General features: G+C 38.9%; 2 protein-coding genes across 2 annotated transcripts in view; one reads left to right on the top strand and one right to left on the bottom strand.

The window, feature by feature from the left end:
• plppr1 (phospholipid phosphatase related 1) overlaps window positions 1-1600 on the top strand; it is a 74473-nt gene extending 72873 nt beyond the window's left edge. The window contains exon 8 of the mRNA XM_012869445.3: window positions 151-1600. Coding sequence (XP_012724899.2) covers window positions 151-183 — 33 coding nt within the window. The 3' untranslated portion in view covers window positions 184-1600. The remainder of the gene's footprint in view (window positions 1-150) is intronic.
• A 3201-nt stretch (window positions 1601-4801) lies between these two features.
• grin3a (glutamate receptor, ionotropic, N-methyl-D-aspartate 3A) overlaps window positions 4802-26761 on the bottom strand; it is a 109877-nt gene continuing 87917 nt past the window's right edge. Inside the window, exons 8-10 of the mRNA XM_036140116.1 lie at window positions 19870-20031; window positions 17378-17448; window positions 4802-6645 (exon numbers count right to left, since the gene is read on the bottom strand). Coding sequence (XP_035996009.1) covers window positions 6084-6645; window positions 17378-17448; window positions 19870-20031 — 795 coding nt within the window. The 3' untranslated portion in view covers window positions 4802-6083. The remainder of the gene's footprint in view (window positions 6646-17377; window positions 17449-19869; window positions 20032-26761) is intronic.

The raw sequence follows: 26761 nt of genomic DNA, 5'->3' as shown, positions 1-26761 counted from the left end.
GAAATGTCTTCAGAGCACTCCATGCACCCGCTGACGGCGACTGTCCTCTGTTTCATTTTCACACCTTTCCCCTCTTCTGTTTCCCTCCCTCGTGTCCCCTTTCTTCGTCACCCTTCCCCTATGCCTCTTCAAACGTGCGTTTTGTTTCAGAACCACTCGGCGTCGATGACGGAGGTCACATGACTAAGGGGGCAGCACCGGGTCACGTTTGCGTCTCCACAGCACTTCCAGGCACAATGACGAGGACGCATGCCACGTGGCGCCGAATGCATACAACAACAACAAAAAGAGAAATCACTCCGGATTTATCAGTTTAAACCACCTGGAGGACAGAATGCTCCATGTTTGTAGTGGTTTTCATTTAGCTTGGCCACTCTCGATTCGACCGGCCAAGATCCAAAAATCGAACCAGTGCAAAAGCATCACAAAGCCAACTTACTGTAAGCACAGGTTGTTTTTGTTTTTTTCCCCACTCCAGGTATCTGAAATCCTTTGAAACATGGTATATATTTTTTTGTCCTCCAGGGTGTGCTGTTCGTAGTTAGCGGATGGTGTTTTGTACGTTTTTTGTATGAGCGAGTGCCGTTAGCCTATCCTGACAACGTCAAACCTGCACACTTCCTGTCAGCTGACTCACTGTGTTACGTCACATCCTGTCAGGTGAAATGCCTCATCAACCGCCACATCCATTCCACTCGGTCTGAAAACTCTGCTATGGGGTGGGGGGAGAGAAAAAAAAAACGTATTGATGTTGTTGTTATGTGGTGTTTGTCATTTGTACAGAAAATAAGAGACAGAAACTTTCTTTTTATTATCTCTCTGTGCATTAAATGACCATTATGGGGTCATGTTGTTTTTTAAGGATTTCTGTTAGTCTGTATGACTATTATGATCCATTTGGACCTGTTTGCCTGCTGTAAACCTGAATATGTTTTAGTATCAGTTTAGGTGTTTGGGGGGAACAAGTCTTGTCTTTTGTTGGAGGAAATGTGAGGGAGGAGTCACTGGCATCCTCGGGGACTGAAAACGGTTCGGCATCAGCTGAGATCGGATGCAATATTTGAAAATGTCATTATTCAGAAGCTTACTGGGAGTGTCTTTCACCTCAATTTCCTGATTCACTCTGATGTTAATAACAATGTCGCAAAGCAGTCCAGTAGGTCTTGCATGTGTCAGATCCGTGTAAAGATTCCCCATGTGTGGCTGTCAGAATTGTGTCTAAACTGAAATTTTAATGGAAGACATTTCTAACAGATAGAAAGGGTAACAAAACTAGACAGCGGTGCTGTTCTGAGTGAAATGAGGTGATTGGGGTTTCCAAGCAAACCCAGCCATTGACTCCGGCTCCACGTTCCCTCCCTGAGGCACCTCTCCTCTCCCTGACCCACCAGTGGATTGTGATGCAATGTTGTGAATCCATTTCCTATTGGAAGATATGCCCAGCATGAAGAGAGAAGTCGATATGTTTTATAGATATTACTCATTATCATTGTGATTATATCTGTCTTTTTCTTTAAGGACAAAAAAAAAGCATTTCATCCGAAATGCTATATATATTTTTTCTGTTTGTCCCAAAATTAAATAGTCAGTAGCAACTGTGTTCTCTCTTGTGATTATTTTTTTTAGTTTGTGCCCAAGTGTACAAAGATGACTTTGCTTTTATTAAGCAAAGTATTGGACCAAAGAGGATTGGTGTCCCACTTGACTGAGTTTGCAACTTACCTTGATGGTGTTCAAGGTAAATCTCATTCCTTTAGTTTATTTGAATACCAGTGGATCTTTTGTTTACTTTTACAGCATACAAATCCTCCCTGTGTTTCAAGCTCATTTGCACAAAAAACAAAGAAAAAAAAAAACTGTTGACAAGATAACTGAGTGTGGCAATCTGCAAATCTGGTATTTATAGAAGAAGAAAGCAAGAAGAAAACCTTGGACCCCATTTAGAATTTGCCACGAGCCATGTAGGAAACACATCAAAAATAGAAGGTTTAGTGGTTGACTCGGACAAATATCTACTCATAAAATGCCTTGTATGGCAAAAGACTGAACTAACACTGCACACATCGCCCTGGACATACCATCCACACAGTGAAACGTGGTGGTTGCAGTACCGTGGGTACATGGATGATGGTCAAATTTGATCTTAAAGATGGATGAAGCCTAGTGACTGGCTACCCTTGAAAAAAAAATAAAAAATTTGTTGGATGCTGCAGAAGACTTGAGACTAGGGTAGAGGTTCACCTTCCAGCAGGACAACAACCCTAAACAAACAGCCAGAGCTACAATTAAGTGAAAGTATATGCATGTGTTCAAATTGCCTTCTTAAAGTCCAGAACTAAATCCAATTGAGAATCTGTGGCATGACTTTATGGTTGTTCAGACACTCGCCATTGAGACTGACTGAGGTTGAGCTTTATTATTTAATGGCTATAACAGCAGTGAAGTGTGATTTTAAAAATGTATGTAACTCAAGAGAGCTGAATAAACACCATTTGTATTTGTAGAAAAAAAAGTTTCTTTTCCCTTGACCATGATGTTCCACTTTCTCTTCGCCTATCATATAAAATCCCAATATATTGGTGGGCGTAAAAGTCAAGGGGTATAAATACTCATGCAAGGAACTGTACAGAAAATGTCAGTTAAACTGTGAGTTTAGTCGAAGTGACTTAGATTCTAATGTCAATTTCTAAAAATTTGAATTCAGTTTGATCAGACCTCCCAAAAATAAAAACTATCACAATTCATATTTGAAACTGCTATCTGAAATGAGGACCCTAAGATTTTCTATAATTTCTATCCAAATACGAGAGAAATATACATTTTTGATTAGTTGTTTAGAGAGAGTAATCAACATGCAAGTAATTTTTGTTTTCCAAGTCACCTGCACATATTCTAATACCCTCTCCGGCAGTTGTTGGTCCACACCCCTTCAAAACTGCACATGTTGCCCAGACCAGTGATTAGAATGCATATGGATATGCTCAAACTAGGTTTCTTATAGAGTTCTACAGTGGATTCATCCTGTTATTACCGCATCGACTTGAGGGATGTTTATGTCACTGCCTAGCAAGGCATCCGCACACAGAAACACAAAGAAAGCTGACGGCTCAGTGGGTGCACTTTCTCTTTTGCTCTGTCAGGTATTCATTTCAGCTGTGACAGCCGGCGCTTACCCTGCAGACACACTGGCTAAATAGATAGGAGCTGTTTGTGTGTACATGTACACGCAGCAGTTCTTGACCATGCGATGATCTGAAAAAAATATCACTGTTGGAGCTTATAATTATGCCTCCTTGTGCGAAGTAATTTTGCCTTGAGTGAAGAAGAGCTGTCTAGCCCAACATTGTTTCAGGGAAAGGAGTCAAGTTTGGAGTGGTTAATATAGCTGCAGGATGTTTCATTATTAAATGTATTAAGATGTTTAGAAATACATTACTTTAGGTGAATGTGAATGGCCATCAAAGAGAAACGTAACATACCATAAATTAATCTGAAACACAGGTTTGTGATCTAAGCCAGTTTTAAGATCCAGGGCACATACTGGATCTCAGTAATTGTCACGATGCAGATTGAACTGAGGTTAAGCTACGTCCATAGCTCTGATTTCTTTTTTTTTTTTTTTTTTTTCAAAGTTTCAAAGACTTCAGTTGTTTTTTTTTTCAGACTGCAAGATTGTCTGGACATATTTGATTGATTAGAAGAAGATAAAATTCACCCCTGCATTATCTCATCTGCTTATTTTAGATCAGTTTGCAGGATGCAAAGGACAAGAGGGAAACCTAGACAAACTTTTTTTTTTTTTTTTTTATAGGAATAGTGGACGTTCTTGGTTTGGCTTGTTAGAAAAAACGCTGATGTGTGTGCTCGTTCCTTGCTAGTTTACTTTTGCTGCGCGTGCACAGTTTTATTGTTTATGTATCCAGCAAAATGCGGTTTAAGCTGTTCATTTCGGCTCTGCTGCTCTCACCGTACACTTTGAAAATGGCTGAGAGTCGCAAGATGCAGACTATCTTAAAAGTTGTATGAAAAGAAGAGACACGCCTCAGAAGAAGGAAATAAGACCAGAGTGAATTTAGGAATTTTTTTTCACGCGATCCCTTTGAGGAGCGGAAGAGCAGGTTAGATGGTCTTGCGCATGCGCAATTATTCAAAAGGGACTTTGCTGTTTCTTACCTACGTTTTTGGAAAAATCGTCCACTATACCTTTTAACTAAAGATACTCTTCAGCAACATTTGGGGGACTCCAAGGCACTCAAAGGTCAGAAGGAAAATACTTTGTAGCCCCTTGGATGTTTGGATGTGTGCCAGGGTCCTGTCCCAGTGGGATGTGCTTCAAAAACCTACAAAACAAGGTGCCACAAATGCGTCCCAATAAGATACTCAGATACTTTCAATTTGGAAAAGCATTGGCTGTACTCAAAGATGCTGTCAGTCTCCTATGATATCTCAGTTTTATTCGTCACCCTTTGGACCATAGTTAAGGTCTGGATCGTAAATGGACTGGTACATTTAGATCTTTGTCTTTTCATTCAGTCCGATTGTCACGACAAATGATTTGAACAGTGCCCACATTACTGCAAATCAGGTCCCAAACTGTTATCCATCTCTCATCTTATCTTACCTTCCCTTAACCCCCAAGACACAGACACTACAACTCCTTCGCTTGAGGCAAAGACCGACCCCTGCACTAGAAGGAGCCGTCCAGTCGTTCCTGGCTGACAGCTATGGCTTTAGAGGAGGTGACTCTCACCCAGCCACTTCAAACTCAAAAGAATAAAATAAATTCAGATAAAAAGATAAGTGCAAAGAAGATATTTTTTTATTTTTTTAATAACGGATCATGTCCAACCCAAAGCAAAAGAGATGCAAGAAAATAATCACAAGGGAATTGTTCTGCTGTGTTCAGTTGTAAATGTTCTTTGCATTAAGTAACATGTCCGAGCCAAAACAGTGGATAACATTTTAACCTTAAGTTTTTTTTGTTGAATAATGGGTTGGCACCAAGGACCGAGTAGTACTCAGTGTTTGTATGGCACCAATAGTACAAGAGCATCAGAATGCTCCAAGGTGAAACTGTTTAACCCGGTCTGTTGTGAGCCCACAATAAGATGACTTTAGGCCACAGTTTTGGCTCTGACACATTAGTGACTTTAGTAAACCTGGAGTGCATCAGTGTAGTGCAAGACCAACATTGTACAGTGATTCAGAAGTACTGTGGTGAGTTGTCATAGAATTCGCTGCAACAGTAGGTGCCAACCAGTTGTTCTTTATGAAAGTGTCTTGTGAATGCTTTATACAGTATTTTTCTTTGTTCTCTTGCAACAGCAACTCCCTTAACGTCCAAAAGACTTGTTCAGGCAATCTCCTTTACTGCAATAAATGCAGTGACAAAGATCTGAGAAATTAAGCCATTGAAGGTCATGTCTACCAATTCCCGATGGGATGTATGGCGGAAAGATACGGGGTTTGTGCAAGACACAGGCTCATAAAGACTAATCTGGCTGGGTTCATCTACAGGTCATTATCTGCTCAAAGACATTCAACATACTGGTGAAATAGTTCATCAAGCTTGAACCGCAAAGGGTCATCCTACCAGTGAGCAAGTTTATCACCCTGGCAAGCAAATTATATAAGAGATTGGATTTATCTCAGAGGTAAGATATTCCGGGGACAAAAGGATGTCTTCAGCAAAAATGGAAAGTGAAAAAAAAGAAGCCAAAAGATTCTGAGAAGAATGCAATGGAGGCTGAGAGGACAGAGAAAGCACAGCTCCTCATTGACACAACAAGCGGGGGGTTAGGGTTCAGTATCCCTCTTTCACCCTTGTCCGCTTCTTCACTCATTATTTCTCACCTTCCAGAGGTCAGAAAATGTCGTAGTTGGGAGTCATAGAGCAGAATCTGATCCACAGTGAAGATTTCAGGTCAACATTTAGGGACTCTCCTGTACCTAAATGAGAACCATGGTATCAGAAATTGTGTGTATCATTTCCATAACCTAAGCAGGGTCTCTTATCCAAAAGGGTTTGGGAGTCCTGTTCCCTGCATTAAGGTTTCTCTAGACAAAACAAGGAAAGGTTGGCTTCAGAAGTCTGGGAGTGTGTTCGTGTGTTGGTTAGTCTGCTGGTGGGACTGGGTGTACTGACAAACCTGGTTGGACTGGTGTGTTGAGGCCTGACTCGGTGAAGTCTGGTTTGTTTGCTGGTTTTCTGACTGGTACCGTTCAAGCTCTCTCTTCCTCCTCATTGCTGACTGTAGCTGCTGCTTGATTGCTGTGATTTGACCCTCAAGTTCTGACAGTTCCTGCAGCAGTGGGTTTCGCCCAACCTGGCCCAGTCCACAGTCACCCACTCCTAAACTGCAACATTGCGTCGTGGCCTGGGCAGATCCTTCTTTTCCTTGGCCCAACACACGGCCTAACAGGTCAGAGCGACCGTTAGAGCTTGTCACTATGGGCATGTGTTTTTCCAGCAAGGGAAGAGTATGGGGATGAGGGTGAGGGGAAGGGGGCAATGGAGGTGCGAGGTCCTGGGAGGATGGATGTTCCAGGTCGTTCTGAATATCTTGTGGAAGAAACCTTCGCCTGTTGCAGTGGGAGGTTTCTGCAGGATTCCAAGATGCTGACTGGTTGTTTCCTTCGTTGCACCTGAGATAAGCCAGAGAAATGTGAAATGTCAGGAAGAAACTCTAAATGCCAAGGAGGGTGAACTGTGTAACATCTTAATATAACCAGCTGGTAGGAATCATATGTAAGAGAAAACTCTAAGAGCTGACTGTGGCACAAACACAAAGAACATGAATTATCTACCTGAATCTAAGAGTCGTTTCAGCAGATACAGGCCTATTCGTGTACTACAATAAAGTCATTTATAGAGAATTGAACTCTGAACAAGATACAATATATGTGTGCTTGTGAACCCGTGGATGAACTTTGGGCGTTATCGTTAAGGTACCTTCTTTGCATATTTTTTTTAATAATGTAACCTTTATTAGGACAAACCTATTAAGGTTAAAAACTTATTTTTCTTTATACAAGCCTATGTTGTACCAAGCTTTTCAATGCAGAGAAAGAGAGCTGTTCTATCTCCTGTGTAATCTGACCCTGGATCTCCATGCCACAACGGTATTACAATATAAATATGACAAATCATATTATATGCATGACTGTCATATTTTGTAATTACAAGATGTACAATATGAATTCTTAACTATTTCTTTGGTCATTACATTTTTAAATGATCTATCAAAAAAGCATTTTGTTTTTTAGAAATCTCTGGATCCAATCCCATGTGTTCACTAAGGACTCGTATCAAGGAATCCTTTACTGCTCATACTTGTTGCTGGAATTCTATACGTGACTATGTAAACAAGATGTTCGACGCCATTTTGTGCTTAGTTTATAGTCGGAGAAGAACTTCCTTTGTAAGTTTTATCTGCAGAAAATGACCTAGAATTACACAGAAAGAGACAAATTATCAATGAGCGGTATCAAAAAAAAAAGCAAGCTAACTTTAGCCTTGCCCTTCTGCTTTGTCTTCTGACATGGTGGCAGCAGGACCGTGTCAATTTATTGAAGAAGATAGTTATGTGTCAAATCAAATAATTATATAGAAACAAATAATAAGGTTTTGTGCATTTTAAGCAACTCAGTTAGTTACCATAACTTTGTAAACCCAATGTTAGAGGAGCATATTGAGCTGGATATTTAGAAACTTTAACCTTTCCTGCGAGATGAATTCTGGCGGTATTTGTGCATTCACTAACACACGAGGATCCATCTGTCAGTTAATGCTTCGGCTTCAACCGTTTGTGTCTGAACCAAAAACGGTTCGGACCAATCACGTTGCAGTACTGAGGTTAAAGGCAGGACATACCGGTGTGACAAAAGCAAGTGCGGCCAAGCCCACAGTTGAACCAACAAACATGGCAGTGCGGAAGGACGCATGCGTAGCTGCTGCTATAACATCTGTTTTGTAAGAATCCCCAATTTCTTCGTTGATGGTAGAACAGCAAGAAGCGTCTTGATTAGCTTACCTTCTTGCAGTTTCTCATGACGTCTGCTGCTTACATTTTAATTTGATAACATTATTGGCTGAAACCAAACCTTGGTAGACAGGCACTAGGTGTCTCTTCGCCCAATCAGCTTAACTCAGTGCCAGCATTACTGGTAACTGAGTTAAGAGCTACATGATCACAATACTAATACTAATGTAGTCCAAGTAATACTAGTGGAACATTGTGTGCTATTTAAATAAATATGCATGCCATTAATTTTCATTATGAGCAAGTATTGAACTGGTTTTCATTATCAGCAAATTCTGAATCATTGTTGATACGGGTACAAGATGATATTAGGTATGGAAAAATTGTGATTGGGACAACCCTGCTTTTTTTAACATTAACAAACGCAGATCAGTGTCAGTCATAATCTGTTACACTTTTAAAAGGTCATTGATTGTGTTGTGGCTTTTATCTAAATGCTGGAACATGGAAAGTATCAGCTCAGACTACAGACTTTTACAGATATACAGCTTATTCCATTAGTCCAAAAAATCCAAGCATTTGGACAAAGGTCAATTACAGTGCCCAGAATTACGGTGCCAGAAACAGGCAACCTTCTTTCGGCAGGTGGGATTTTATTTCCATGGGGGTGGGGGAATTATGAGAATAAAGTCATTAAATTAGCCAAGAATAAAGAAGTATTACAAAACTCTTACAAAAAAGTGCAGTCTTTCGCATGATTTAGTTATATTTTTGTATCGGTTTCACACATAAGGAATCTTTTTAGCACATCAGCAACAAATCATCTCACAACCCCCACTTTGGGGACCCCTGTTTTAACCAAACACATTACCACATGTGGGTAAAAGTGAAATCTTTACACTGTTGGTAAGCCTAGGCATTCTTCTGCTTTGACGCTTCACACTGTTTTCCCCAAAAAGTGCCCAAAATGGAGAGTCCTATAGATGATTCTGGCTGCAGATTTAACTGAAACACAATAAACTTAGACCATTTGTCTTGTTTGTTTGTGGTTTGCGAATATCATTAGCAATATTTTTCTTTGAAAAAGGCTTTTGCTAACATCCAGTTATAAATCCTAACAGAAGGTAAATGGATGTGTAGTATCTTGTGCCAGCAACCTCTGCCAGCCAACCTGAGCTCCAATTTCATCTTTGAGTTAAAACCACAACGCATGGGGAAGCTAAGGTTTGCTGATGTTGCCAACTTTCAGCAGAAGCATACATTATATAGTCAATCCTCTTTCCTTGCTTACCTCTTTTTTTGGCTCTCAAGTGTGATTCAACATTCATAGTTCTTAAATCAACAATCACTTCAGAGCATGTTCATTTTATTGTTCGTCTTGTTTTTTCCTCCTAATCATGATTTATAAACGAACCACATGAGGCAAATATGAATTCTATTTCCCAAGACTTTGAGGCCAAATGACCAGTTGCCTATCTGAAACATCTCTTTTTTTCGTGAAATGTTTTGCACAAAACATTTTTCTTTTCTACACATTGCACCTAAGTAGCAAAGATCAACACTGGATCGGATATGCGGTGCCTAGCAAAATCATTCATATTCTTTTACAAGATACCCATATTTTGGTCACATTACAGCCATAAACTTTATAAAAATATTTTATTTACATTTTATGTGGTATACCAATACAAAGTGTGTCATAATTGCAAAAGTAATTAACAGAAGTTTTTGAAATTCTTTATAAAATTCTGAAAAGTTCTCAATGTGTTTTTATTCAGCTTCACCAAGTCACACAGAGCCAACTTGGGGTATGACTGAAACCTTTCATTATTATTATTCTTTTGTGGAAAAAACAACAACTTCAAGCTCATTTAGATTTGATGGAGATTGTATTTTATAATCAGTTTCCAAGCCTTGCTGCAGATTATGAATTAAATTTAGGTCTGAATTATGTTGCTTTGATTGAAACCATTTCATTGCAGCTCTGTCTGTATGTTGGTGTCCTGCCATAAATTAGAATTGTGTGAATTCCTTAATGCAGCTGGTTGCACTACATTTAATTTAGGGGCAACAGAGTAAAGGGGACTGAATACAAATGCACACAACAATTACATTTTAATTTGTCAAATGTTGTTAAAGTCATGCATCTTTTTCTTTCCACTTCAGAATCCTTCTCTACTTTGTGGTGTTCTATCACATAACCCCCCCTCCCCCCCCCCCCCCCCCCTCTCTACTCTAAAGTCTGGTTGTAATATTGGAAATGAGGAAAGGTTTAAGTGCCATAAATACATTTGAGTGACACTATTTATAAATTAGCTTAACAACTTGCCAAATGCTGAAAGCGAGTAGATTCTGATCTTTATAGTGTTGAATATTACTTTATTTTAACCCAACCTATGTACACTGAAACCTAACCGTTTACATTTGGTGAATTTTGTTCATTTAGAGGAGGGGATGCCAAATAGACCAACATTTAGTTGTGTTCCTAAAACAATTAGCAGAGTAAACTATCTTTATGAAATAAATGCATACTAAAGCAATTATAAACACTTTTTTTTTTACAACTGTTTGATATTCAAAAATCTTAAACCTCATCAAAACTAAGTGTAACCCTTTGTACTTAGGTGCCACTGACTACACAATAAAACTAGATATATGGAGACCACCATTGCAGAGTAATGACTTATTTACCAGTTGTTAGTTCCCTATACTGTAGAAATTCAAAGCGTATCTTATTTCTTTGGAGACTTACAGAATGATCTAATATGTTTATCTTTCACAAAGTTGTTAAACTGATATGGCCAAATCTACCTGAGCTGGAGCTTAACTGAAGAGCTCTCAATATCAAAAGCTATTTTTACTGAAGGAAAAAGTGACAAGAAGAATCTAATGAGATCCTCCTAACTTCAAAGCTTACGGGATGACATATCTGAATATAAGAACATAAAAAGAGTTTCATCTTAAAATGATATATCCACATATCGACCTGTGCTCACGGCATGGCAGCAGTGAAAGGGAGAATATTTTTTGAGATGAGGAACACTTTATCAGATCTCTTAAGCCTCCAGTCATACGATAACCACACACTTTAAAATTATTGCTTTACAGTACTGCAACTTACTTCTAGCAGTGTTTTGTAACTGAAGAAATGAAATGATTTCAGTTACTGGCTCCCTTCTAAATAAACAAGCAACATTTAACTTTGAGTAAGAAGCAATCTTTAAAACTTTGAATACTTAAGTTCACGATTTATTAAACCATTTTTACTTTATTTGAATGTACATAGCATGTAGAATTTTTATGTATTAATTCTAAAAACTATAAATGAATAATTCTTATGACTAATTTAGACCTAATTTAAACCAAATACAGCATAATAAAAACAAAAGGTTTTACACTTGTTTCCTAATAAAAAATGGATTTGAGCAGTCATATTTTTTCTCATCAGTGAACACTAAATTGTCAAATTAACAACTTTGGAAGTTATTACAGGGGGAAGTAAACTTAGCCTTTTCACCATCAGTGATGCTCACAGAGGAGCAAGAGAATAGAAAGGAAACAGTTTCCTGTTACATAATACATCTGTAGTTCAAGCTGCAAGCTTTGAACAGAGAGGGAAACTTCATTAGATGCCAAGAAGGCTGAAAATCCGTCCAGTATTAAAGTGAACTTCTGTTTTATCCTCTGCAACTTTCAGGCGTTATCTATGTTGGGACAGGTGGGATTAAGAGATGATTTAGAGATGTCAGAGTCGACAGCGTTGATTTTCTTTTGTGTTTTGATCATTTTTTAGGGGGAGTTTTCACACCTAGAATTTGTGTATCTTGGTATGAATCAGTTGATGAGGGGTGGTTTGATGCCTTTTTACACAGATAAAACACCAACCCAACCAAAACCTGTTACTCCTCGTTAAAAAAAAATACAGTTTGCTTGTTGGGCAGATGTGTCTGGGGCAGGAGTACCAAATGTCAACACGGGAACCAGTTGATGTATTTACAACTGGCTCCTCCACGTCAAGAGAATCTGGCTGAGGTGGCTCGGCCATCTGGTTAGGACCCTTCCTGGATGCCCCTCTGGCGAGATGTTCCGGGCACGTCCCACCAGGAGGAGACCCAGAGGAAGACCCAGGACACGCTGGAGGGACTATCTTTCTCAGCTGGCCTGGGAACGCCTTGGGATCCCCCAGAGGAGTTGGCCCAAGTAGCAGGGGAAAGGGAAGTCTGGGCCTCCGTACTGAAGCTGCTATCCCCACAACCTGATCCCGGATGATGATAATAATAATATAAACATCCATCCATCCATTTTCCGAACTGCTTTATCCCTCATGGGGTCGCGGGGGGTGCTGGTGCCTAGAGAGGCAGGGTACACCCTGGACAGGTCGCCAGTCTGTCGCAGGGCAACACAGAGACAAACAGGACAAACAACCATTCACGTACACACTCACACCTAAGGACAATTTGGAGAAGCCAATTAACCTAACAGTCATGTTTTTGGTCTGTGGGAGGAAGCCGGAGTACCTGGAGAGAACCCACGCATGCACAGGGAGAAGATGCAAACTCCATGCAGAAAGACCCAGGGGTGTACTCGAACCCAGGACCTTCTTGCTGCAAGGCAACAGTACTACCCACTGCGCCACTGTGCAGCCCAATAATAATAATAATAATAAGATGTTGCTGTGTTTTGAAGATGTAGAAAAAAAAAAGAAAACTGAGAATTTAATCATATAATGTTTGTTTCTTTGTCTATTTCATGCAAAAGTATCTGAGAAGTATATCAAATGGTTTTGAAAAGATGTCTTTAAAGTTGCATGGGGCTTTAGGCTTTGTAAAAAAGACATGCCACCATTGTATATGTGTTTGCTTACTCAACTGCATCCCACAATTCAATGCAAACCTGGTAGCTGTGTTGGACTGAGGTCCATCCGCTGTCGTTCCCCAGCGTTTTCTCTCTATATAAGCTCTTTGGTTGTCACTGTTCATTACTAGTGTGTCCTCTTACTCTGTCTTGCTTCGTGTCCTGAGCTCTCCCCTGTAAGTCTCCTTGTTTATTATTAAAAACTCTGCTCTTTGCCACAGTGCATTGCTTGGGTCCAATTAACCCACAAACATGACAGCAAGAGTCTACATTATTGAAGGAAGACACACAGAGTCTGTTTATTTGGCAACTGTGCTTATCACTAACATAATATTTTTGGGAGAGTTTAAAATCTCACCTCAGAATGTTGCCTTTATTTTAAAATAATAGAAAAAAAAACTGGTTTTACAGTTGATCGGCCTTGAAGCGATTCCTCCTCTCACACACATATCTCTGATATAAAATCGTTAATGGCCAATTATAAAAAAAGACTCATTAATTTCTTGTTACGAGAACTTTCAAAAATGATTTAACAGTCTAAAGCTAAAATTATCTTTAATGCATGTTGTAGAACAAATTAATATCCCATTATATGGAGCTCATCTGTTTTTGTGGCGTGCAAAAAAAGTTAGAATTTGGCTGCAATGGTTATAGAAAGCAGAGCTTTATGAAAGAGATCTGAAGTTGGCCCAAAACCCTTCTGATCGTCATGATGTTTCCCCACGTCGAGCAATTTCTAATAAACTATTTTGAATAGTACTTTAAAGCGCTGAATGTTTTGTAAAGTGCAAAAGATGTTGTCAAGAAAGTGGACTGGATACCTGCTCCCTCACCCTGACACCAGCAGGTAGTGATTATTTCATTAACAGCATATAAAACACTCTGTTTTGCTCTTTTATTCAATATACCAGGCATCTATACACAGAGATAAGTTTCCCAGTTTGAAATTCCTCAATTTTATAAAGAAATATTACTCGGGGAAGAGTCAGATTTTTTCCCCCCCCAGTTACATTTGTTCGACGTTTCTGTGCAACTTTGAGATTTCTGGTGCATCCAGTTCACAGGGTCATATATTCAATCTAGTTCATATCGATTTCCTTTTTTCCCATGCTTCTACAGATGCCTGTTAACCTTTCTGTTATACGCAATCCAAAACTAATCATCTAACACTGTAACAACTTTTCTAATGCGATTTTCTACGTCGCCGTTATAACCTCGTTTCATTAAGAGGATGACTTCCCATTTATCCACTTTTAACAGCACACTGTAGTTTTCCGTAGAACATGGCAGTTCATAATTGAATTGAATAATTATATCACAGGTTCTTTATTTATGAAGCATTGTGAATCCACTGATGCACTGCACTTTCAGCACGACACTGAGCAACCTGCTCTCCATATAGTCAAGTCTGAAATTATTTTAGGATTGGTTTTTGTTTCTTCATTCTGTGGTCAGTAATGAAATACAGGGACTGCACTACGCTGATTTTAAATAAATCTATTTCACAGCTACAAACCCAGCCTGTCCAAACCAGGGGATATTTAGACTCTGCAGAAAACCTAAATGCAAGCTAAAGTCACTATAGCCAATTGGCTAAAATCAGAAAAGAAGATACAGATTTTAAGTTTCAATGCTGCAATTTAATATTGTCACATGACTTTTTTTAAATAACAGATATTGATATCAGTTTAATTTGTGTTTTCTATCAAGAGAAATCTCACCTCATATGTCTTCAGGATCGCTTCCCTTTGTGTGTTTGATTGGGTTACACAACCTGTTTCTCATTATTCTTGCGACTCCCCCACCCCTCACAGAGAGTTGTCTGCTTAGACAAATAAAGCATCACTCCCCAAATGTCTTTTTTTTTTTTTTGTCTTACCTTTACTTGTTTTGCTTCCCCAGGTTAATATCTCCTGATTTTCCCGATGTTCTCTGGACCCGACTGGGTCTCTAGCTCTTACGCTGCTTGTCTTGTTGTATCCTGTTTCATTTGCCCTTTCTTGTTATCATTTGATCAGTAATGTTTACTTGCTGTTCATTTAAACCGTCTGTGGGCACATTTTTTTTATTTATTTTTTTACTTTCAGCGCAGTCCTCCTGACATGCATAAAATATTGATTTTAAAGATCAACTGGAAGCTCCCATAATTTGATTTTATTATTTCATTTTGTCCCGGAGGTGTGTGTCTCCAGCTTCATGTGGAAAACAGTTTTAATTGGCCATATGAGAATTTTTTAACCTTCTGCAGACAATGCACCACACTTTCTCTGACAGACAGGTCTCTAATGATTTTTTTCTCCCCCACGTTCTTGTTCAAACAGGTAGGAAATGTAATAGGTTATAGTTTAATCAAGAGTACTGATCATAGCCAATTAAAATTTAACCTCTTTGCTGGCCATTGCTTTCATGCAGACTTACTTGAAAAACAGGATGAATAACTGATACTTTCAGGCTTACAGTGTTGTAAGGAAAAATATATTTTACTGTATGCACTCCTGTACAATAAATGTGAGCATCATCAAATCACAGTGCAATGTTTGCAAGTCAGACATATGAGCTGCAGGTTTCTGAGATGCTGCTAATAAGAGAGTAATATTTTCTGACTCTTGGACAGCGTGCAGGTATGATGCAGGGGAGATTGATTGAATGGGGTAAGTATGCAAGGGTAGCTGGTCTATTCTCATTACCATAGGCATCCTTCACATGGACTTGTCTCCATAATTATTATGTATATTTAATCCTCACATTGTGCACTCAGCCTAAGTTTCCCCTGCTGTTACAAACGGAGATAGATGTGAAATATACAGGGGCTTAAAATTTTTACTGCAGAGTGGAATGATTTGAAATAGAATCTGTTGGCCAAGGAAAGCCCTGACCAGGATTTTCTTTTGTCCCCAAAACTGATCTGAGATGTCCAGAAGTGCACAGTTAGCCTATACAGCGTCCCTGTCTGCTTCAACAGTCCAGTTAATAAAAACCTACTTATACTGTCAAAACTCAGAAAAATTTAAGTGCAGTAAAAATGACATGCTGCATTTCCACTGTACCTTCCTGGCCCTACAATACCTGTTTTTTTTTTCTTGATTGACAGATTTATGACCCTGCTGGAGTTTCTAAAGGACAGTCAACTAGGCTAAAATGCTTCCAAAAGTCCCAACAATGTGTCCCCTAAATCGGACGCATCCTTATCATGGGTGCTATACATACATGTGTGTCATGACACACACATACAGTTACAATCTTCAATAAACTCATGCTTGGTCCTGCTGACCAGAGCAGAGCAGTTTACAAAATTGTGAGGACCACACTAGCATGTTTCCCTCTGTTTTGGTAGGACTTGGTGACAATTGGCTCGCAACATATTTAAGTGCTGGTATAGTTAATTATATGAATGCACACTTTGCTTTAAAACGGCGTGGAGTTAAATGAAGAGATAATATAACCTGACACAATCGGATTGGAAGTTTGCAGCTACCAATGCCTTCTCTCTTGCACTGTGAACACTGTAAGTGACAAAAAGGTTGTTGGGGAAAAAACCTAATATTTGTTAGCTTTAACGCTGCTGTAGAAACCATGCACATGAACATAGGCTGTGATTTTTAAATAAACGGTCTTGCAAAACATGGTCTGGCTAACAGTGATATAAAATATAAAATCACAGACATTGGATTAGCATCTAGCAATTGGAAGTTGGCTTTAATGAGGGACTGTGAAAGCTAAAAAGAAAATGCCAATTGAGAAAATACCTAAGAATTATAAGGTGCATAGAATTTTGAAAAGGGACAAATAGTAGAAAAGAGAGCTTTTTGATGTACCTCATGGCTGTCTCACTATTTCATACAATACTCTGACGTCAGCATCAGATTCTTTTCTCAAGTCCCTCAGATAATTGCCTTCCAAGAGATTGACCATCCTATTTAGTTCCTGATTAAAAATAGGTCCCTTAACTGCCACTTGGATGTTAATTGATGTCACTCATTCTCTGACTGATAATTTGACCAATGGGGCATTTAAGTTTGGAAAATTGGCTCTCGGCTGGAACTGCCACTCTGTATTTTTAGTATGAATGAATGTGAGATTATATGGCCCATATTTTATTCATAATGACACTTCAGAATTTAGCATGATTTCTAACAAGTCATCAGCATTTCCAGTACAGTTATGAGATGGTGTTTAAAGTCTTCAATTAGTGGGAGTAGTAGGGACAAAAGTCTGCGCTCATTAAGCAGCGGATTGGTCATTTTGACTAGATGACAAAAGAATGTGTTCTATTTGTTTGTAGCCATAAAAGAAAAGGTACAACAATTTCTGATTTAGTGTAGTTTGACAGAAGTTTTAATGAGCCTAAGTCTCAAGTCAAAACACAAGCTGAAGCACTGCAGAAAAACATAATTATACAACATCTGCGCAAAGTTATGTTAATGTAGAGGAGATTTATCTGAAATAAACTTGCATAGTAGGAATATAATATTGCTGTTTAAAATCATTTATTTTACTGACATGAACATGAACAAACACAATCTGCAGGACAAGGACATTACCTTTTTTCAGGCTTGGTAACAGTTGGTATTTTATCATCGACGAAGACTGAATTGAGGGCTCTGTGTAATCTCTGTAAAACAAGACATTATAAGATGCATGTTAACAATTAAATATTTTGTCTAATATAGAATAATTTGAATATTACTCAAAAGTTAATTTACTCAAATTCACTGAGTGAGACAAACACACACACACACACACACACACACACACACACACACACATTTTTTTATGATGCAAAGTGAGGACCGTGCCTTGACTTCCATTCATTTTCAACCCTTTCTATGGCCTAACCTAAACCTAATTGACATCTTAGCTCTACATCCAACCCATTCCCCCCGAGAAAAGAGAGGGTCAAAAAAGGTCCTCACTTTACTAGTAAAGGAGCAAAAAATGTTCCCAATCTGCTATTAATAAAAGTACACACACACACACACACACACACACACACACACACACACACACACACACACACACACGTTTATGCATATGCAAGTACATAGACATATATATATGTATGTACCAATATGTGTATATATAGATATAAATATATATCTATATATATCAAAAACTGATGTCTTCAAGCCATTTTCTCTGTTAATCATCATGATTTTCCACTTGCAGCTGATGAAAACACAACATACATATAGATGAGATATCTAGAGCAGACAGTACAACACAGCACAATTAATTAAAACAACAAATAAAACTAACAAAATGGTAAGGATAAAACAGTTATAATGATGATTGCACTCTCAAACGGATTTAATTGAGTGAATAACAATTGGCTTGTGTCTGGGATTTAGATTAAAAGATCTTTTAATTAAAGCCCCAGCTCTCTAAAAATACATTTTCCCAATGATGTAGGGTTCCCTAAAGTTAAAGTAAGTTAAATAGCACTCGTACTTTTTTTATATGCAATTTTAGGTTTCCATGCTATCCACATTTAAAGTATTAGTTCTGCCAGTGCCAATTAGATCAAACATGATCTAAGGTTATTAATTTATTAAATTAATATTATTTGGTATTTGAGATCAGAAGGAAAGCAAGTCATGGTTCAAAAGAAATTGTTATCCTTCAATTGCATGCACATTTAAACTTCTTTTTTGAGAATTATGAACAGATGTAATGTTCCTGTAAAAATCAAAGCTATAATTGGCAATCATGTTCAGAAACACTTTTTGTTATACAGGGCAAACTTGTCCTTCCATCCTGAAAGTAGTCAATACATTATGTATTCAGAAAAAGGAGGTTTAAAATTGTTCTCTGTTGGAGCTACAGGCCTGTAAACACTATATCTAACGTTTGGTCTGAAGGGCATTGATTTGTCAAAGTTTTGTTCCTGCTCTGACCCATAGATGTTATATACTCACCCTCCTCTGTCCCTCAAGTTCCAGGGATATCACCTTATCTATTGGTTGTCCTACATGTCAATCCTTCTGTAACGCCAGTGTTCGTGCTCGTTCCTTCCTAGTTTCCGCTTGCTGGCTGCACATGCGCACTTCCAATCTGTATAATGTGATTGGATTTGACCTTGGAAAGTGCCCTGAGATGACATGTATCATGAATTGGCGCTATACAAATAAAATTGAATTGAAAAATTTAATTCTAGTGTTTATGTCTTCAGTTAGCTTAGCAGCTAGGTTAGCGTTCATTGTAGGTCCGCTGCTCTCACTGTATACTTTGAACATGGCGGAGAGTTGCAACAAGTAAACCGTGTTCATGTTTATGAGAAGAAGAGGAAGGCCTCAGTAGAAAGAAATAAGACTGGAGTGGTTTTGGGAGAATTTTTTCACGTGTACCCCCTGAAGGGCGGAAGAGCAGGTAAGACGGTCTTGCGCATGTGCAGTTATGCAAAAAGGGACTTGGGGAAACTTCTGGAAAATCACCAACCCTAGCTTTAAAAATTAATAGAGCCTTAAGTTACTCCACAAGATGGGGGAGAGGGGCTTTTTCATTGTGAAGGACATTTAAAGGGGTGATGAAGCAAACAACACCCACATTTTTTAGGAGAATTTAAAGTTGTATAATGTGCCTGTAATTTAAAACAATGGGTAAGTCCAAATGCGTATTTGTTTTTTTAAAGCATCAGCTGTCCTAGTGTACAGTTATTAACGAAACATTGCTGTTTTATTGGGAAACTTAAAAAGCATACAAATTAGGATGTGTGTTCAGCAAAACTCCCACCAAATAACAAACAGATATCTATCTATCTATCTATCTATCTATCTATCTATCTATCTATCTATCTATCTATCTATCTATCTATCTATCTATCTATCTATCTATCTATCTATCTATCTAAAACAAACTTCTTTGGCACAACAATAGTTTATCTTCGTCTTTGTATTTTTTATTTCTTTTTTTGCAGACAGCAGCTTTCCTTTCGAAGGCCCTTTCACAGTTACCATGAGAATGCCTCTCCTGGTAATTGTAAAATAGTCTACTTATGTTTCTGTTTATTTCTGTGTTCAGCCCAGTGAGTCGGTACCTGACTAGTGTGCAGCCAGTATTTGGAGCGTGGCTCCTTGACCCTCGGGATCACCAGCTTGTACACAATGTGTTCCGCTATCGTGGTCAAAAGAGATAAGGCCACGCCTACACACAGCATCACAAACAGACCAGAGAAGTGCTTTATACCCATCTGCAGTGTCTGGGAAGAGAAAAAGAGGGAGAGAAATGTAGAGAAAAAAAGTTAGTGAAAGAGAATCAAGTGGGAGGCTTCAGAGCAAAAATGAAGACCCCACCCCACCCCCAAACCCCATCACCAACACACACAAACACCTCTAACTTAGCACAGGGTTTATTTACATATGACAGGATTCAGAAAGTTTCAAGGAAATGTGCAAACAGAATTAAAACCTTGAAATTTTTGTTGTATTTTATTTTTTTTTAACAATTCTGGCAATGTGGCAGCATAAACCCCCCCACTGCTAACTGAAGACAGAGTTGTCACGAAGAGCGTACAATGTGAAAACTGCCCGAAAAACAAAAAGAAAAAAAAAACTCAAACAAGAACTTTTCTTTTGTTTTTGCCTGCAATGCTTTCCCCACAGCTTCTTAGTGAATTTCCTGCTGTACATTCTGAATTCCCATGGTGCAAAATAACAAATTCTGTTGTCTCATTTTCCTGCAGTCCAATTTGAACATTGATGTTCCCATTATAGTTGCTTGTATGGTGGGCAAAGATCATAGATAACACTGACTGGTCTATGGCATGTCAGATGAAGTCCAAATGCCAGCCACATCAACATGTGGCGGTTTCTTGCATGAATGGATATTGAACGTTAACTGAGATAGATTGCTGAGGAAGAACGAGCTGTATAACTAGTGAATGAAAAGTGACTACTAAGAAAGCAAAATGTTTTTTTTTTTTTTTACCATTATTCATTAGATGTGTTCCGCTCTTGTCTTTATTTAGGTTGGAAAAAAATCTTTAACTCAATTTCTAATAGAATCTCATTGTTTACTTTATAAAAAAATGAAAATAATTACTCTGTTAATTACTTACTGTTACATTGAACCACAATCCCCTCATTTTCAATTTATTCCAGATCTAAACGTCTGATGAGCCTGAATCTATTATAATTTTCATTTCATCACATACAGTGTCTCAATGTGTAGGAATCCACATTTAAGATGCTACACATTTCACAATAGGCCACCTGTTGCCGTTTCCTGCAGCTGTGCCCGCATTCTCATAAGAAAACTATTTACTGCTGAACATGAAGAAGCTTGTGAAATGGGGCAAGCTGCAGTGATTACATTATAAAGTCCTATCGGAAAACCAAAGACGTGATGGATTGTGTTCCTCATTGCGGCATGTTAACTTGGCCAGCTACCTCTGACAAAGTTTTCTCTCAGGAAATTATTTGAGAAAAGAAGGGGGGAAAAAAAGAAAACACACCGGATTATGTATTTAACCCAGCCATTTTGAACTATGCAATGACGTTATCAGACTTTACTGAACCTGTTCCATAGGATGAAATACTGTGGTAAGACGGTAACACTCTTCTGTGTGACAATATTAAAGGGTCATTTATGTTAATAATTCCCTTACCTGTTGTAGTAAGACGGCATATCACTGTGAGCTTGTTGGAAAAGTAAATAAACCCTCCTAGCGGGGGAAGCCAAAAAGCCGGTAAGAAGTTCACTGTATCAATCTACCTCATCAGCTAATTTGGCAGATCAGCTAATCATGAGTCTGGCAGGAAAACTCTCAAACAATTATGAGACTTGGAAAGCGCATTTCATTTTTGATGCTGACAGTGAACCACTGACAGTTTCACACAAAATCCAAAAGTTGACTCATTTCTTGGCCGAGCTAGAGTGGACCGTTGAGTTGCAGGTGATCTAGTAGATGGATACAGCCAGCAGACTCGATTAAGGTTAACTTCACATCGTAACAGGGTTGTGGTTAAGTTGGACCAAACAGCACTAACAAAGGCCTCTTGTGAAATTGCAGGCTGTTAATATTTTCTATCCATAACGTTATATCCCCTACATGACTCTGAACAGATGGAATTTGTTCAGCAGAGCTCCACACATCCATCTGGGATTGCTCCACTGGAGATATATAGATTTCAGAAGGAGGGACCTTAACAAAAATTCTTGCATTTGATTGGATAAACCGCTTGTCCATCATCTTTACTTTTCCATTGCCACTGGAAAAGGGGCTATTGTTGCCGTTTGCTTCCTCACTGCGAGCCACCATTGTTGTCTGAATCCAAACAGTAGCTTCTCTGATACGTCACATCCACGAAAATCCCGCCCGGTGATCCTGATTGGCCCGTCCATTTTATGGGGTATTGAAATCCCTCCCAGTGGCAGCGAGTCCAGATGGATGTGAGGAGCCGTGTGGAGCTCGGCGGTACTACATCCATCTGGCGAGAATCAGGTTATTATGTTCCACTGATGTACTCAACACACGTTTGGCTACTGCTCCACCCCTCCTAGCATTTAGTTATACTTCTCAACAAGCTTACTGTGAGATAACACGTTTTCACGATGGGTAGGGAAATATGTTCAATAACTTTGCAAAACAAAATTTCAAAGAACTGATACTAATCCTCTATCAGTGGCTTACGCTAATGAAGTGCACCAGAGAACGGCTTTAACCAACGGTAACATTACCAATTTATGTAGTGAGCAGTTAGTGCTAGGCTATATTTAACAAGTGTTATGTTACGTACACAAATATCACTGGTCGTACAGAAACTGTGTTGTTTTAATCACACACTGGGACAAAAATTGGGACCCAGTTTGCTGGGTTAGAGAAGAGTCTGGAAGTAGCTTTATAACTTACCAACCAACATTTTGGACTACAGAACAACCTTATTAGACTAGAATTGACTAGAATTCCACAAAAGAACATGTTTGTTCAGTCAAGATAATGTTAGCCTCTTACATGCTATGCAGTTAGCCCAAGCAAGTATTCTGCCTATTTTTTTTTTTTTTAAACGTGATCATTTCTAATGCAGCTGGTTCCTCTCCCGCTGTCGTTGGGCGTGGAGCAAGGCAGGGTACAACCTGGACTGTCTGTCACCATGCAGGCATGCAAATACACCTAGGGGAAAATTTAAAGGGAACAAAGACCTAGCAGTCCTGTTGTAATTTAGGACAGTGAGAACCCATGCATGCACGGGGAGAACATAAAAATCCCAAATCGGGATTTGAGCCCAGCAGCTTTTTGCTGCAAAGCAGTACTACCAACTGGGCCATCATGCTGATCCAATCAGCAAATAAAAACATTTTTTTTTTTATTTAGAGTGATTATGTTTCATAATTAAGATTTAAAGCTGGGGAACCACATTTTTAAAGCTTTGCAGGCAAATTATTTCCGTTATTTCAGTAAACTAACTTACAAACATCTGTATCATCTGTTTTCTCACGATTCTTTTTATGGCGTCAGATTAACTGTTTTGGAGTGACCGAGAGCTGGATTAGTCCCAGAGAGTTTGGCAAACTCACAGAAGGCAATTCATCCGATACTACTTTCTTTTTTTTTTTTTTTATGTTCAGAATCTCCAGGCTTAATAAAAAAAAAAAAAAAACATAAAATAAATAAATAGAAAATGCTGAGCAGCACTAAACTGTGCCAGGCTGCTCAGTAATTCATGCTGCTTATATCACATGAAATTCATGCTGATGTTGTCGAGCTCACATTTCTAGTGCAGCGAATGGTCGTGTGAAAGGTAACACAGATTTTAAACCCAATTCTAGGTTACTCTGTTTGTTTTTTATACAATTTCTGTACTATTTTTGATCTATCAGTGTATCACCTGTGTGGCAAAAGTTTATATTAAGTGACAGAAAGATAATGGTAAAGAAAAATAAATTAGCTAAGCAGCTAAGGGAGGTTGGGTTGTGATGCTGAAAAATGAAATGCACCTGGGGCAATTTAAATGTCTGCTACCGCAGATAGAATCTACAGCGCATCTAGGTGGCTACACACAAGAAAGTGTCTGACTTCGGCATTACCGGATGTACGGCATTGCAGTGTACCCTTTCTGCTACTGCTGTGACACTCGTGAGATGATTTTCGCTCAGATTGCATGCATATCGAGGTGATGCTGTAATTTGCAGCCACAAACCAGAGGAACCTTTTAGTTAGATGGTATCATTAGCGACAGAAATTAGACTGACCTTCATCCAATTCAAAACAGTAATGCATTAAAATAATTACAAAGATGATGTGCAGTTTTACTCGGGAGCAATTTTCGGAAACTACAAAGCTGTAGCTAGTTAGAAAGATGGTAAGGTTAACAACGGTTAACCACTTGGAAATTATAGAACAGTGCGAACCGTGGCGCATTGATCGATTGTAGAGACACTTCTAGTTTAGCAGCTAGAAGGTCAGAGGCCAGTGGTCTCAATTAGAGAAGAGCAATCATTGTATAGGGAGATTGTGGAGTGCAGGGAGAAACCAACTCCTCTGTCCAACAGTCTAGACAGGAAACCTTTCTGTTTATTCATAATGCTTTGCAATAGTGTTCACAAGGCTAGAATGTCACATGTTGTCATATTACAACCACAGAGTTCAATGTGGTAAAAGTAGCAGATGATTGAAGAGGAAGGATAGAAATAAATGATTTTCATCATTATTAAAATATATAGATGAAAGTCTGCAAATGTGGTGTAAATTTCAGGTCTAGCCGTTGACCCTCTGCCTCAGTCTCAAATCTTTTTCAGCCTCCAACGAGTTTCCTTGGAAGATTGCCCTTTATCATTTAGCCCCCTCCATATTGAGATAATCTCTAACCAGCTTCCCCTTGCCTGCAGATGAAAAGCATTCCTTCAGCATGATGCTGCCACCACCATGTCTTACAGCACATGGTACGTTTACTCTGAAGTACCGTATTAGTTTTTTGCCACCTATTGTATTTTGCACATAGGCTAAAAAGTTCAGTTTGGTTTCATCGAACAAAAGCCAGTTGTTTGACATCTTTGCTCTATCCCCTGTAAATGTGAATTTTTAAGGCTGTCTTTCAACTATGGCTTTCTCCCTCTGTAAAGACCAGAACTGTGGAGTGCATGACTAGTTGTTGCACTGCCAGCAAATTATCCCAACTGGGCTGTGGATGTCTGCAGTTCCTCCAGTGTTGGTTTGGGTGGATTAATATTCTCCTTTCTTGGCTGCCGGTTTACCTGGATAGTCATGTCTCTTGTCAGCTGTTGCCCATACCACATACATTTACAGAACTACAATATCAAATAACACATAGGCGAACGTGTTTCAACCATTTGCAATCCTGTGCAACTCTACATTTATGCACAGCCGTGTGTCAAATACAGTCAAACTAAAACACGTTAAAGCTTGTGTCTGTAACATGATGAAATGTGCAAACGTTCGAGGAGTACGAATACCCTGGCAAAGTTAAAATGTTGACAAGTCATCACCTTCGTGTTAGATTGCCCTTCATGTTTATGTGAGATAAACAGTAGCACACGCACCCCTTTCGCTCAGCACCTTCACGCTTACCTCGGTCACAGCAAAGCTGCGCTTTCCGCAGGGCACGACCTTGTACCATTTGTCATGCAGCATGTCCATGAAGCCGTCGGATTTGTACTGACTGACAAGCTCTGAGAAGTTGGACGTGAGCGGAGAGTTCTGGGGGAGGCCAATGCCGTAGCCTGCCCGTGGCGACACAGAAGCAAAGCAGACTCATTAACGGTTACACTTTTGTAGGAACACATATTTCACTTCTTTTGAGTAGGGACATAAATATCTTCACTGCTCCTCCGCATGCCTTGAAAGTGTGACGAATTGTGCAATAGCCAATTACAAAAGTACCCTGGTTGCACTGATTGATTCGTATTGTATCCTGAAGGCTTAAGGGTGCATTAAGTAATTAACAACAGCACTGGAATCTGTGGCTGTAGTGGCCTGTAATGGAAGCAGGTACCATGGGAACGTTTCCACAGTGGGAGGAAGAGGTTGGCTAAATGGACCAGGGATTAACTGTGGACTGTGGAGATTGTAAGCTTTTGAAAGCCAAAAGATTAACTACCGCACACATGTTGAGTGATTAATATTGTTAAATTTAGGGGTGTTTAAAATGAAAACTTTAGGATGTCTAAAGTAATTCAGATGAACCCCGTAAATTAATTATTCAAAAAGGTTGCTGTGTAGTTTATCTTAAAACCAAAGAGAGACAAGATAAATCAGAATATTTGAGTCACAATCTTAAATGGAAAGACGGTTAATAAGAAACACGTCACTCCTTCTTTCGGCCCTTTCGTTTCAGGGGTCAGCACAGTGAGTCATCTGTCTCCGTCTGACCCTAAACGCATCACTTTTTATTCAGAATAAATAGGTGTGATGTCTCCTTTCTGAATAAGAATGATTTTAATTGTTCACTGAGGGAAAAGTCTGAAATGAAATGGGATTTCTCTTGCTCCGCTCTACTGATTTGCACAACAGAAAACCATCAAAACTTTGTCCCAAGCTGAGCAGTGCCTCCTCATGTTTTTACTGATCTTGACAACGCGCATGGTTACCGACATGTCTCAATGGATAAGAGGTCATCTTCTAATTGGAAAAAAAACAGGTTTGGTTGCTGCTGAGATTATCTTTGGAAACAGCTGATTAAAAACACAAAAGCGATTTCTAGAACCTACAAAAGGTGGAAATATATAACTATGTGTGAATAGTTTGTCCTTTATGATACCAAGGCAAACCAATGGCAACTGGTCATCTTGAGGCTAACTTAGACACAAGAAAAGCTTATCAGGGTTATGAATGCTAATTACTTTATGACTTAATGGCTTTGACAACACAAAGAAGTTTTTTTAAAAAAAGGTTGGAAACTATTCGACTAAAAAAACTTCTGCAAACTGAAATTAAATGGTCCAATACATTGCAATTGGTATAGAAATGTCTC

The sequence above is a fragment of the Fundulus heteroclitus genome, chromosome 8 (assembly GCF_011125445.2).
Source record: "Fundulus heteroclitus isolate FHET01 chromosome 8, MU-UCD_Fhet_4.1, whole genome shotgun sequence".
In the NCBI taxonomy this organism is placed as follows: domain Eukaryota; kingdom Metazoa; phylum Chordata; class Actinopteri; order Cyprinodontiformes; family Fundulidae; genus Fundulus; species Fundulus heteroclitus.
The sequence above is the reverse complement of the archived record's forward strand: the minus strand, read 5'-3'. Positions and strand labels throughout refer to the sequence as shown.